Genomic DNA, 12,904 nt, shown 5'->3' with positions numbered 1-12,904 from the left:
CACCGTTCATGTCCTTTCTGCCCCCACTACCCTTCTCCCAAAGGGTACAGGGATATTCCTATGCAGTTCATCCAACTACCCGGACCCAGACTGTTACCAAACCCCCGCATCCTTCTTTCTTCTCTTTATGAAAAATGCTTTGACAAATAATTGTATGCCTTATAATATATTCAGCTTTCCATTACCCCTTTTTGCATTCTGACCTCTCTACACATGTGTAAAGAGTAAAATTTGCAGTTTTCACAGCTTATTTTATATCATACGTCATGGTGCTTATTCCAGTAAAAAGTGATTTTTTTTTTAATCATGTGTGGCACCTGGGCAGGGCTTCTTGACAGAAGTGCCACTTAGCCCGTCCATAACATGTTATAGGCCCCGCCCCTGTGCCATCATGGCTAAGTGGTGCTGCGGCCGCGAAGCCCCGCCCAGGTGCCACGATCCACCAGTGATAAAAAGCATTTTTTACTGGACCAAGCACCAAGAAATCTATTATAAAGTAAGGTGTAAAAACTGCAGAATTTAGGCTATGTAGAGAAGTTCTCATATAGAAAGGGAGTGACAGTATCACTAACTTTTCATGCTAGAATTTACATATAGTAGCACAGTTTTCTATATATTCTCAGGGAAGGAAATACCTACTTGAAACATTCATATTTGACAGGGCCACATAATCCGGCTTGTGTCTGAGGGTGATGCTGAACGTTGCTTTCAATGCCGGCTCATCAAAACAGGGGAATGCCTTCCTTGCATCGGGGGCCTGCATTTGGGTAGTGGCTATGATCCTGTTACCAAAAGGACAATATAATGAGAAATAATAGTAACCAATATAATAGTTACATGTGAACTGAAAGAATTTCCTTTCAGAATAAAAAGTATTAGTAAATATAAAAAATCATGATATGGTAGCAGCATAAGGGTCCTATTCCACGGGCCGACCAGGGCCTGATCAACGATGTAAACGAGCGCCGATCTGCTAGATCGGCGCTCGTTTAATGGGCCTATTCCACGGCCCAACAATCGTTCAGCGAGGGCTGCAGGGACATCGTTACCGATGTCCTTGCAGCCCTTGTTTCATACTTTACCTATCTAGGCTGCAGGTCTTCTCCTTCTCCCGTACCCGCGCCACAGTAGCTTCGGAGCAGCCTGTCTGAACTAACAGACCGCTCAGCCAATCACTGGCCGCGGCGGTCCCAGCCAGTGATTGGCTGAGCGGTCTGTCAGCTCAGACAGGCCGCTCCGAAGCTGCTGCGGCGCGGGGCCGGGAGAAGGAGAAGACCTGCAGCCTGGACAGGTAAAGTATGAAACAAGGGCTGCAAGGACATCGGTAACGATGTAGCCATGCGCGGGTGGCGACCGATGATTTTAGGTTTGAACCGAAATGAACGGTCAGCCGATGACACGATCATCGGCTGATCGTTCTCTTTATTCCACGGAGCGATAATCGCTCCGTGGAATAGGTCCCTAAGTATTGCTGTATAATAAGGCAGATATATTCTTCTAATGGTAATATGAATTAAGAAGAGATAGATAGATAGATAGATAGGAGATAGATAGATAGATAGATAGATAGATAGATAGATAGATAGATAGATAGATAGATAGATAGATAGATGATAGATAGATAGATAGATAGATATTCAGAAAGATAGTTCAGCAGCACTCCATGGATGAGATGGTGCCAGCGGATCTTGCCTTGACCAAAGGCTGTAGTAAATATAGGAAGAGATAGTCCAAAGCACTCATTGGTAGTGAAAAAAGCTTGTGAGTTTATTCCATGTGAAAAATTTTCATTCCAAAGTGTGATCAAAAAGCACTTTGTTTGGAATGAATATTTTTCACATGGAATAAACTCACAAGCTTTTTTCACTACCAACGAGTGCTGTGGACTATCTCTTCCTAGGTAGATAGATAGATAGATAGATAGATAGATAGGAGATAGAGATAGATAAAGAGTACTAACATTATTACTTACTTGGTCTCATTGTTTTCTACATATTCACTGCGGTAAAACCCTTCCAGATCATCAGCCAGTTCTCCCATATACGTTGTGTGAAGTATATACCGTTTTAAAGGTAACAATGCTTCATTAACTTGTAATACTAAATATTCAGTCTTCTCTACAGTAAAGTTTCTCTGGATGGGGATTACATTGCCGTCTTGATCGGTGAGCACTGGATTTTGGGTATATGTCAGTTTTTTGCTGTGGATAATGACATACTCTGTAGCTCGGTTACATGTGAAATGAGCTTTGCTTTCCCCATAAAAGACATAAAGCCCATCTGAATTTTTTGTTAAAATGGGTCTGAGGTCAATATCATAGTGTTGTGGTATTAGATGGCCTGGAAGTCGATATCTATCCCATATTTCCTTGGATGCAGGAGGTGTAGTTGCAGGGATCACTGATGATGTAGTTGTGGTGGTGGGAGCGGTGGTGGTCGCCTTGATTGGGGCTTTCGTTGTTGTTGTTGTGTCTCCATTTTGTGCCTTATCATTGTTGGACTTCTCATTTGAATAGACAACCGCTAGAGCAATGATTGTAGCCACTGCAGCTATGGCAAAGAAGATGGCGACAAAAGCCACAAGCTTGCTCACGTAGAAGCCTTTGCCCATCTTGCCAGAAGATGCCACCAGAATAGAGATCAGAGATGCCGTCCCTTATATAACTCCTCACAGTCCAGAGGTAGAAGGTTACACTTGAGTTCAGTTAATTTGTAAAATTTTAACTAGTGGGAGCAAATGAATAGTCTATCCAGATCATCCGCACTTTGACAACCCTGTCTGTTAATACGTAGCTGATGTGTACAGTACACCTATGGGAAAAAGATAATGTGCTTCAGCCAAATATATTCTTTTTGTTCAGTGCAAGATATCTTAGGGGTAAAATTTCTCTAAGCTAATAGTTGTAAGAATCCAGTTGTTCTTTACAATGTGCTGCCCAGTCTACGGTGGGAAATCTATTATCATGTTATTGTTCTATTGTTCCCAATACAATATCTTAGGTGTTATCTCATACTAAAAAGATGATGAGATTAAAGATTTGGCAACAAGCCCTCCCCTAGGCAAAGTAAGACAAAACTACTTATGCCCCTCAGGAGTTTCATTTACTGTAGCTATGGGGCAACATTTGCATTATGCACATATCTATTCCTGTAGTAGATGTAGTAGAACATAGTGTAGAAGTAGTGTGCCAAATGTAGTAAAAGAGAGTTTGTCATTTGGTATATTAAACCATCATATCACAATATATTGTTTGTGCTTTAACAGTTTATTGTTTGTATAGATGTCAATTGACTCTATTATCTCAGGATGGAATCCTAAAGACTTCAAAGACAGAACAGCTCTTCTAAATCTTAATGTTAGTGGCTACAATTTTACTACTTAGGCTAGGTTCACATTGCATTTTTCCATCTATTGAACGTGTGCATTAAAAGGAGACAAAAATGGATTAAAAAACGGATGGTAAAAACAGATGTTGTTATATGCCATACCGCATATCCCTTTTCCATTGACTTGTGCTGATGCCCGAACCATGGCTCTTTTTTGAAGAATCTACCAGAGAAACATTTTAGGTTTCCTTTTCCATCACATCTGCGCCCCATATAGTAATAAGGCCCCTCTATGCTCCCACTTAATAAGTTGATCCCCTGTGTGCTCCCATATTGTAGTTGGATCCCTCTGAGCTTCCATATAGTTATTAGACATACCTCCTGTGCTCCCATATAGTAATAAGCTTCCCCTGTGCTGTATCCTTATACATTTTTTGCAGTATCTCCCATATAGTATAGCGCCCCCCCCCCCCCCACACACACACAGCATCCACAACAAAGTATACACCTTCCTTTGTAACAGCACCATTCATAGTATAGGCCCCCTGTAAAGCATCCCTCATATAGTATACACTCCCCCTGCAGCAACCCCCATATAGTATAAACCCCCCTGCAGCCTTATCCATATTGTATATAGGCCCCCACTCTGCAGCTGCTACAATATAGTATAGGCCCTTCTGCAGCATAGTAAGCATAGTATGTACGGTATATGTGCCCCTGCTATGTAACACAAAAACAAAGTATACTTACCTCACTCCCCAGCAGTCTCTCTCCCCTCCGATCCTCAGCAGCTATTCAGAGCTTCCAACAGCAGCAGGGCCCTATCTGTGAGCAGTGCTCACGGTTAGGGCCCTATTACACGGGATCATTATCGGACAGAATTGAATGATAGTCGTGTAGAAGTAATAGTAGACAACCATTAAACGATCAATGAGAAGTCGTTGGTCGTTTGATAGAATTTAGACCTATTTATATCGTTTGCAAATCGTTTGCATGTAATAAGACATCGTCCGGTCGTGACAAGACAACGGCAAAATTGATTATAAGTAACGATCATTATTTCGTGTAATTGGGTGGACAATTTAGGGTCGTTCACTATAGTGATTGTTTGAGATCATTTATCGTTAATCGTTGAAAAATCGCTTAGTGGAATACCCTTACAGAGCTGTGGGGGTACCGATCTTGATGCTGCATTATATAACTGTGAGCGCTCCTTACGAGTGTTCATAGTTAGAGAGCCAGGTGCAGCACCTGGTGGCATGGTGGGCCCCGGTTCACCCGGTACTGCCGCCCCCCTTCCAGCAGTGTGGGGCTATTGGAGGGAATGGGGGACAAATGATTCGGGGCAGCAAGTATTTTATCTGGTGAACGAGCCCTGGATAAAACTGCCTAGCGCTGCTCCTGGCTGACAGTTTTTACTGGGCTGGGCCCCTACAGGTGTTGTGGGCCTCATCACTTGCCCCAGTAAGCCGGGTGCTGGTGGCACCCCAAGCTCCTTTTGTCATCCTATGGCATCCCACAAACATGATCACGGATGTGAATGATTGCCAATTTATAAACTGATTTATGAGCAGATCTGTATGTTCTAGCCGATGCAACAGTCTATATTTTGTATCTATATTTAATGATGTACATAAAGTGGTATAGGTCAGAATATGGGTTTGGTAACATAAAAGTAGTGATTCTTTGATGCAGCAATAAAAAGAAACACAAGGAAGTAGAGTGTCACAGATAACCTTATTTCAACCCCACTAATCCCTGGATAATAATAACCAATTGAGTCACGTCTTAATATTGCAGAATACAAATAATTTCTCTGCTATTTGGCAAAGGAGAGAAATGTCAGATTATTAATGTTTGTTATGTCAGAAATATCATCTGCTCATCCACTGTTATATAATAACCAGAGACCAGGATCCTATTCTAACACAAGCTTTCTATTTACTTTTTTGATATTTGAGGTAGAAACATGACAGTGACACATAAGGTATTAATGAGAATCTGACATGCTGAAAGTGTGCAGTCCAATCTGCAGGTATCATGTTATAGAGCAGGAGGAGCGGAGCAGAATGATATATCGTTTTGTGGGAAAAGTTCAAGGATATATTGTCATTTATCCGTGTAAACCTCTGCTTATTCTGGGTTAAGTAGTCATGTGAACTATGCAAGACCCCTAAAGGAGTCCTGTGGTATGTGCCACCAAGCAGAGGTTATCCAGTTGCGAGATGGGACCTCCATGGATCGGACATGTTTTTCCAGCATATCCCACAGATCACTGATCATGTTGAGATCTGGGGAATTTAGAGGCCAGGTAAACTTACCTTGAACTTTTTACTTAAGACATATGGTGACTCAAAAAAACTAAATCTTCTTGTTAACTGGTGAAGGGTTTACAACAAGAATAATGCACAGATTGAGTTGTTCAGTATGTATTAGGATATGGTTACTCTAGTTATAAGCCACAACAGCAGTGCCTGATGTCAAGCAGCAGCTGCAAAAGTAAATATCATTTAGGGTAGCTTCACATGGATTCGCAGTGGATTTCACTTTGCGAGTTTGCAGCGAAATCCACTGCAAATCCTGGTAGTGTGAAGTTCTATGGGGCTACATATCCGCAGTGGAATTTTTATTCCGCTGCGGATATGTAACCTGGCCCCTTTAACCCCCGCAGCCCACCGCCCACAGCCCCCGACCCAAAGCATACATTATGCTCGGTGGCGCGGCTGAATGTGAGGCTCCCAACTCCCCTCAGTCCCCATCAGCCAATCAGTGCACAGCAGCACTGATTGGCTGATGGGGACCGACGGCCTTATAGTTGAACAATGAAAATCAACAAAGAAAAGCAGAACAGATGGATTTAAGAAAAACACAAAGAAATTAGATTTTAAAGGTTATAAATAATTTAGCATTGAATCATGTACAGTTGATACGAGCTTGCTGGATTTTTTTCAATCTAAGTAAATTATTTACCTATTACCACAATTCAACTGAGGTGCTAAAAAATTGCAGTAAATTTGCTTGCCAAGAGTCCAATAGAAACACTTTCAATATGTTGTCTAGATATTGTCCACAAATAAATGTCACACTGCTATAGTGACTGCTGAAGAATCCGAAGAATCAGAGTACCGCCATGAATAAAACAGTTCCCCCATAAACAGTGTCGGCATGCCCCAATGAACACTACCAATCAGAACATACCAAACATATGGCAGCTCACCAGCTCTTACTGCAGCATCCAAAGTCCATGTGTCAGTAATACAAATTATAATCCAAATGATCCAGCACCAGCGGGGAGAAATTCACTCTGCCAGCCTCAAATAAAATTCCAAGACTATCCCACTTTAAAAGATTTGGGACTTCCTACGCATTTCTAGTGTCATACATGCTGTTTCTTAAGGAAACTCATCGAAAGAAGTCTCATAACCTCACACCTGCTAAAAGCACTGACATTGCTGTGTCTACACAGGACGGCCCTGCACGTCATGAACACACCAAATGTGAAGCAAAAACTGTGAAAATATCAAAACATGTTGATGACTAAATCATTTAGACAAACATCCAATATTCCTGCATATGTTTTAGACAGAATAATAAAAATAACATATAAGACACAAAACTAATCACATGGGGGACATTAATAGGGCTTTGCGCCTATTTTTTGGTCTAAATTGCTAATAATTATTCGATGCGATTTATTTGTATAATCTGTCTGTTTTGTGTATTCACCTAAACATTGGCATAATCCAGGATTATTTTTTACGTGTGCAAACATGACAAATTTGCAGCTACTGGCGCAGGCCTACATCTGGTCCAGACCAGGTAAATACATTTCCCTTGTTTCCTGCACAGAAAATGCTGTGCACAACTGTTAAGCCGTGCGCAATTTATCTTTAGAACGTGCGCAATTTCCCAAGCAAAATAAATAATGCAAATAGCTAAAACTAGATTAAAAACCCAAAGCTATTAGACTCAACAATAAATCTTAGAATAGACAACTACGGACACTATTTAAAGGGGTACCCCAGAGAAAAAAATGTACTAAAAAAAATGAAAAAATTGAACTAGTACCAGAGAGTTATACAGATTTGTAAACTACATCTATTAAAGAAAAAAAAAGCCCACGCCTTCCATTATCAGCTGCTTTATGCCCTGCAGGAAGTGGTGTATTTTTTTTTCAATCTGAGGGTATGTACACACGAGGAATAGGTGAGGAAAGTGAAGCAGAATAAGCTCTTAAAGGAGAAGTCCGGCCAAAATAATTTTTAATATGTTATTACTTATGGAAAGTTATACAATTTTCTAATGTACATTAATTATGGGAAATGCTCATATACTGCTATTTCCCTTAATTTAGTGTATCAGGAAGTGTTAGAATTCTCTCAAAACCAGTGACGTCACGACGAAGGGTGTAATTCCTATGGAGTGTCCAGCAGGGGGCGCTCTCTATATAGAAGTCAATGAGTACCATTGACTTCTATATATAGTGCGCCCCTGCTGGACACTCCTTAGGAATTACAGTGTATGTAATGTAATGTTATGCACTGTACTTTTGTGACTTCATGAATACATTTATGGAATACTTTGGGGAGCAAGTGTCCTTGCTCCCCAAAGTATCCCATAAATGTATTCAATGAATACATTTGCTGGGCACCGAGCAGGGAGGGAGAGAGGTGCTATTTACCTCCCCCCTCCCTCCCTGCTTGGTGCTGGGAACATATACAAAGTACTACTCCCTCCCGCCCGCTCTCTCGCACGCCCCGTTCCTCACACTATCTGGCCGACGTTCTCTGCTCTTGCATGCCGGCCGCGCCAGCCCGTCCCCACCTCGGCCGGGAGCACGGCGCTTCCTGGTGTCCCCGGTTGGGGTGGGGGTGGGCTGACGCGGCCGGCATGCAAGAGCAGAGAGCGGTGGCCAGATAGTGTGGAACGGGGCGTGCGAGCGAGCGGGCGGGAGGGAGTCAGCGGCCAGCCGGATAGTGAGGAGCGGCGCGGGCAGCGGGGAATCAGTGGCGCGATAGTAAGTTTGAAGCCGGGAGGAGGAGGGGGAGCGGCGGGGGGCATGAAAAGCAGCCCCTGTGTGAGCGGCGGTGGCGGCGGCGCGGGCGGCGATAAGATAGCACAGGTACTACTCCCCCATTATCTGCAGATAATGGGGGAGTAGTACTTTGTATATGTTCCCAGCACCGAGCAGGGAGGGAGGGGGGAGGTAGATAGCACCTCTCTCCCTCCCTGCTCGGTGCCCAGCAAATGTATTCATTGAATACATTTATGGGATACTTTGGGGAGCAAGGACACTTGCTCCCCAAAGTATACCATAAATGTATTCATGAAGTCACAAAAGTACAGTGCATAACATTACATTACATACACTGTAATTCCTAAGGAGTGTCCAGCAGGGGCGCACTATATATAGAAGTCAATGGTACTCATTGACTTCTATATAGAGAGCGCCCCCTGCTGGACACTCCATAGGAATTACACCCTTCGTCGTGACGTCACTGGTTTTGAGAGAATTCTAACACTTCCTGATACACTAAATTAAGGGAAATAGCAGTATATGAGCATTTCCCATAATTAATGTACATTAGAAAATTGTATAACTTTCCATAAGTAATAACATATAAAAAAATAAATTTTGGCTGGACTTCTCCTTTAAAGGAGAAATCCCGCGATTGCTAAAAGCCGGCAGCTGGCAGCAGGCAGGGGGGACATTGATTACAAGTAGGCAGTTACCGCTACTCGTGCCCCCGCGAGACCCCTGCTGGGCTCCAGGATTTCCGGGGTGTCCATGTCACAACCCAGCTGTTGGACTAGCCCCTCCAGTCACTCATTGATTTAGCAGCTGGGACAGGTCTTTTCCCCAGGGGCATGACGTCATCACAACTTGGGGGAAAATGCCTTCTGGCGGGGGTCCTGTGGCCACTCCTGCCACTCACCGCAGGCACAATCTGCAGGATGTTGGAGTGTAGAGAAGAATACTTTATAGAAGAAGAAGAAACAACCTGTGCCCATGTATTGACTTTCCTATAGTCTTCACACAACCTTATGCCCACTAGTAGAGATGAGCGAACCAGGTTCGGGTTCGAGTCGATCTGAACCCGAACGTTCTGTATTTGATTAGCTGAGGCTGCTGAACTTGGATAAAGCTCTAAGGTTGTCTGGAAAACATGTATACAGCCAATGACTATATCCATGTTTTCCACATAGCCTTAGAGATTTATCCAACTTCAGCAGCCACCGCTAATCAAATGCTGAAAGTTCGGGTTCGGATCGACTCGAGCATGCTCGAGGTTCGCTCATCTCTACCCACTAGCTTTGGCTGAACCGTACTGATGGGTGACACAGGCCCCAGACCTTGTTACCTGGGATAAGCGGAATGGTCAGAATTTTCTGGTTACACCCGCACTGCGAGATGGAGTTCATAAACTTTACGTAACTTTGCTCCACCTGCATAAGTTCCTAGCTCTTTCGCTCTTTTGCGGATACTGTCCTGTACTGTAAAACTCCTAGTCCATGGCGTGGGTTGAGATGATCTGTTGGCTAGTCCTCCCCTGAAGAGTTTAGCACTGCATAGTGTAGGTGTCCTGTCCTGCGTCCTACCCATACGGGGTGCTGAGTAAGACTCGGACTTGTTTGGGGGGGACCTGGCAGAGGGCCATGGCTGAGGCAAAACCACTGTGGAGAGCTATCTGAGCTGCATCTTTTCTCCACAGAATCTCAACTAAGACTCCTTCCTCATCCAAGGGATTAACTTCGTAACCAGCGTGTGAGACGCGCTGTGGTTGGGTGGAAAGAGTGCAATAGAAGAGCAGAAAGGGGAGAGGTGATAGGAAAGAAGAAAGTATAGATCCTACTGGTGCACAGAATCTGGTATACACAAATACAATAACCTTTTGAGACACTTCAGCCGTGCAGCTTCCACACTTTAGTTATACAATACAGCGATATCTAGCGGTCATCTTTAGTAACACTTGAGCTGCTATAGGACTAAAAAAAGTACAGACTTTTACAAAGGGTGTGGATAATAGTAACACCCCTAGTGGGACACCACACTTCAGCCTCCGGTCTTCAAATGCTGATCAATTGGACTCAAGCATGCACGTGCTCATCTCTAATGCTCTTCAATGCATTCCTAGTGGTGTAGGTGGCACTTGGGATTCTGGCAGCTACAGTACTAGTATACCTACAATGACGTATAAAGCATAACATTGAATTACTATGTATTACAATTGTTGTTTCTAGCCTCATAGTCTTCAGGTGAGGATGTAATGCTGAGCACAAACATAGGGAACTCATCAGACCAGAACAAGCAATGGCAGACTAAAATTAAAACCAGATCCCCATATATAAACACATATTTAAAACCAGGTCATCCAGGATACAATAGACATGGGAACAACTTACACAATAAGCAGCCTGTGCACTATAATGATTCGCTATATGTAGCTGTGCCAACTCAACTGCATTTCCTTTGCTGCTACCGATGCCAGAAGAGTCCTGGATTTCATTAAGGGGATAATTGCAAGCATCGGGGCAGAAACCATATACTACATCCATATAAAACAATTTAGTATCAGTTGCTTGTCAGAGCTTCGCGTGCATGACTCTTCCTTTGAAGCCAAGGAAAAAACACATCTGTTTGAATGCTTACAAACGTCTCAGCAGATGTGGAAGGACCTCTGTAACACCCCATAGAGAAGATGCTGCCCCATGTCACCAGCTTGGACTTCTGCTCATCAGTCTATAAGATTTATAGCCATTTAGCCAGTCTGTTATTTCCTGCTAAATGTTACTTAGTTTATAATATGTAAAGTAAAAGATGTATCTATTTTTTTTTTTGTTTGTTTGTTTAAGGTCCTCCAAGCCCCCTCCAGCCTGGTTGTGGGCATCTAAGGTGGTTGGAAAGCCAAAACCACAACTCTATGGGAGTTATGTAAACTGTGTAAAATAGCCCCTTTGGATGTTTCTTGGCTTCTTGACCCACTCTGGAGGCTGCAAGGAGGCTCTTGATCTCAAGACAGATGAAGGTCCTAGAAATGGAGCTATCATCTATCAGACATTCCTATGGACATGCTATACAGTATATTTTCCAGAAGGGAATACCTTTTTAGCCCAATATTTACCATGTAGGCAATCTAAAAGTGATATATTATGTAGGTAATCACAGATTTTTGGTTCCTATTAGGAATTTGTATTTGGGCAAAAAATCATGTATTCTATGTGCTGTTGTATAGAGCCTCCATAAAGCAATGTTTTACAGAAGTATTCTCCCCTAAAAGCTATGCTTCTAGGAAAGAATATCACTCACTTGAAGGAGCATAGTAGCATGATAAGGGGAGCAACAATTGGCAAAGTGCTGCGTAATCTGTGTGCGCAATACAAATAAAAGCAGCATTATTATGATTGTTTAATACACTTGCATAGTAGAGGTCTATAGGCTTCTATGGTCTATGTAACTAAAAGTGTCGCGGTCGTTTAATTTTTTATTTTTTTTGCAGAAATCAATAGTCCAGGTGATTTTAAGAAACTTTGTAATTGGGTTTATTAGGCAAATATGCCATTTTTTGCATTCAAATAGGTAGTAATGCAGCTGTAAATGAACTCTTTGTTGTCCTGTTTTGGTGCCTCATCTCCCTCCACCACTCCCCTCTTCATAAGAAAACAATGAAGACAGGGGGGAGAATTTCAAACTGCTTTTTCATGATAAAAATGCATTCTTCAGCTAATAAACCCAATTACAAAGTTTCTTAAAATTACCTGTACTATTGATTTCTGCAAAAAAGAAAAAAAAAATTAAACGGCAGTGACACTTTAATATCTGTCTATTATCTATATACAATAGAGCACCAAAGGCACATAGCTCTGCTTTAGCACTAACTTCACTTCAACTATTAACCCCTACCAAACCACAACATGTCCTACGCTAAATTCAAAGGTAGTAACTGAAAAAGTATTTATTATTTTGTTATTTTAAACACTGGCAAGGGGGAAAAACAAACCAAGAAAAATATGTATTCTGTACATACTATGCCAAAATTTGTGCCGCTTTTCATCCAACCTATTATTTTGGACTGAAGGCAAAACTCCAACAAAAAAATACTTTCTGTGGTATTCTTTGCCCCGGGGCAATTTTGATTTTTGCGTTTTAATTTTTTCCTCCTTGTGAATAAAAGGCCATAGCAGTTGCATTTTTTCACCTAAAAACCCACATGAGCCCTTATTTTTTGCGCCACTAATTGTACTTTGCAATGACAGGCTGAATTTTTGCACAAAGTACACTGCAAAAGCAGGAAAAAATTCAATGTGTGGTGAAATTGAAAAAAAAACCCACATTTTGTGTTTTTAGTGGATATGTGTTTTTACGCCGTTCGCCCTGGGGTAAAACTGACTTGTTATATATGTTCCACAAGTCGTTACGATTAAAACGATATATAACATGTATAACTTTTCTTGTATCTGATGGCCTGTAAAAAATTAAAACCATTGTTTACAAATATACGTTCCTTAACCCCTTAGCGACCCATGACGTATCTGATACGTCATGGTGCCGCTCGGGGTGTTCAGAGCGGGGTCCCGCC

At 42.3% G+C, this 12,904-nt stretch overlaps 1 protein-coding gene across 2 annotated transcripts in view; it reads right to left on the bottom strand.

Annotated features, from left to right (window-relative positions):
• The window catches only part of LOC138801523 (aminopeptidase N-like), a 62,301-nt gene that overhangs the window by 26,344 nt on the left and 23,053 nt on the right, over positions 1-12,904 (bottom strand). For both annotated transcript variants that reach the window (XM_069984446.1, XM_069984439.1), the window contains 2 exons: positions 1,973-2,810; positions 640-782 (listed from right to left, as the gene is read on the bottom strand). In XM_069984446.1, coding sequence (XP_069840547.1) covers positions 640-782; positions 1,973-2,610 — 781 coding nt within the window. In that variant the 5' untranslated portion in view covers positions 2,611-2,810. The remainder of the gene's footprint in view (positions 1-639; positions 783-1,972; positions 2,811-12,904) is intronic.

This window comes from Dendropsophus ebraccatus, chromosome 1 (genome assembly GCF_027789765.1).
Source record: "Dendropsophus ebraccatus isolate aDenEbr1 chromosome 1, aDenEbr1.pat, whole genome shotgun sequence".
Taxonomy (NCBI): domain Eukaryota; kingdom Metazoa; phylum Chordata; class Amphibia; order Anura; family Hylidae; genus Dendropsophus; species Dendropsophus ebraccatus.
Note: the sequence above shows the minus strand (reverse complement) of the source record. Positions and strands in the feature narration are given on the sequence as shown.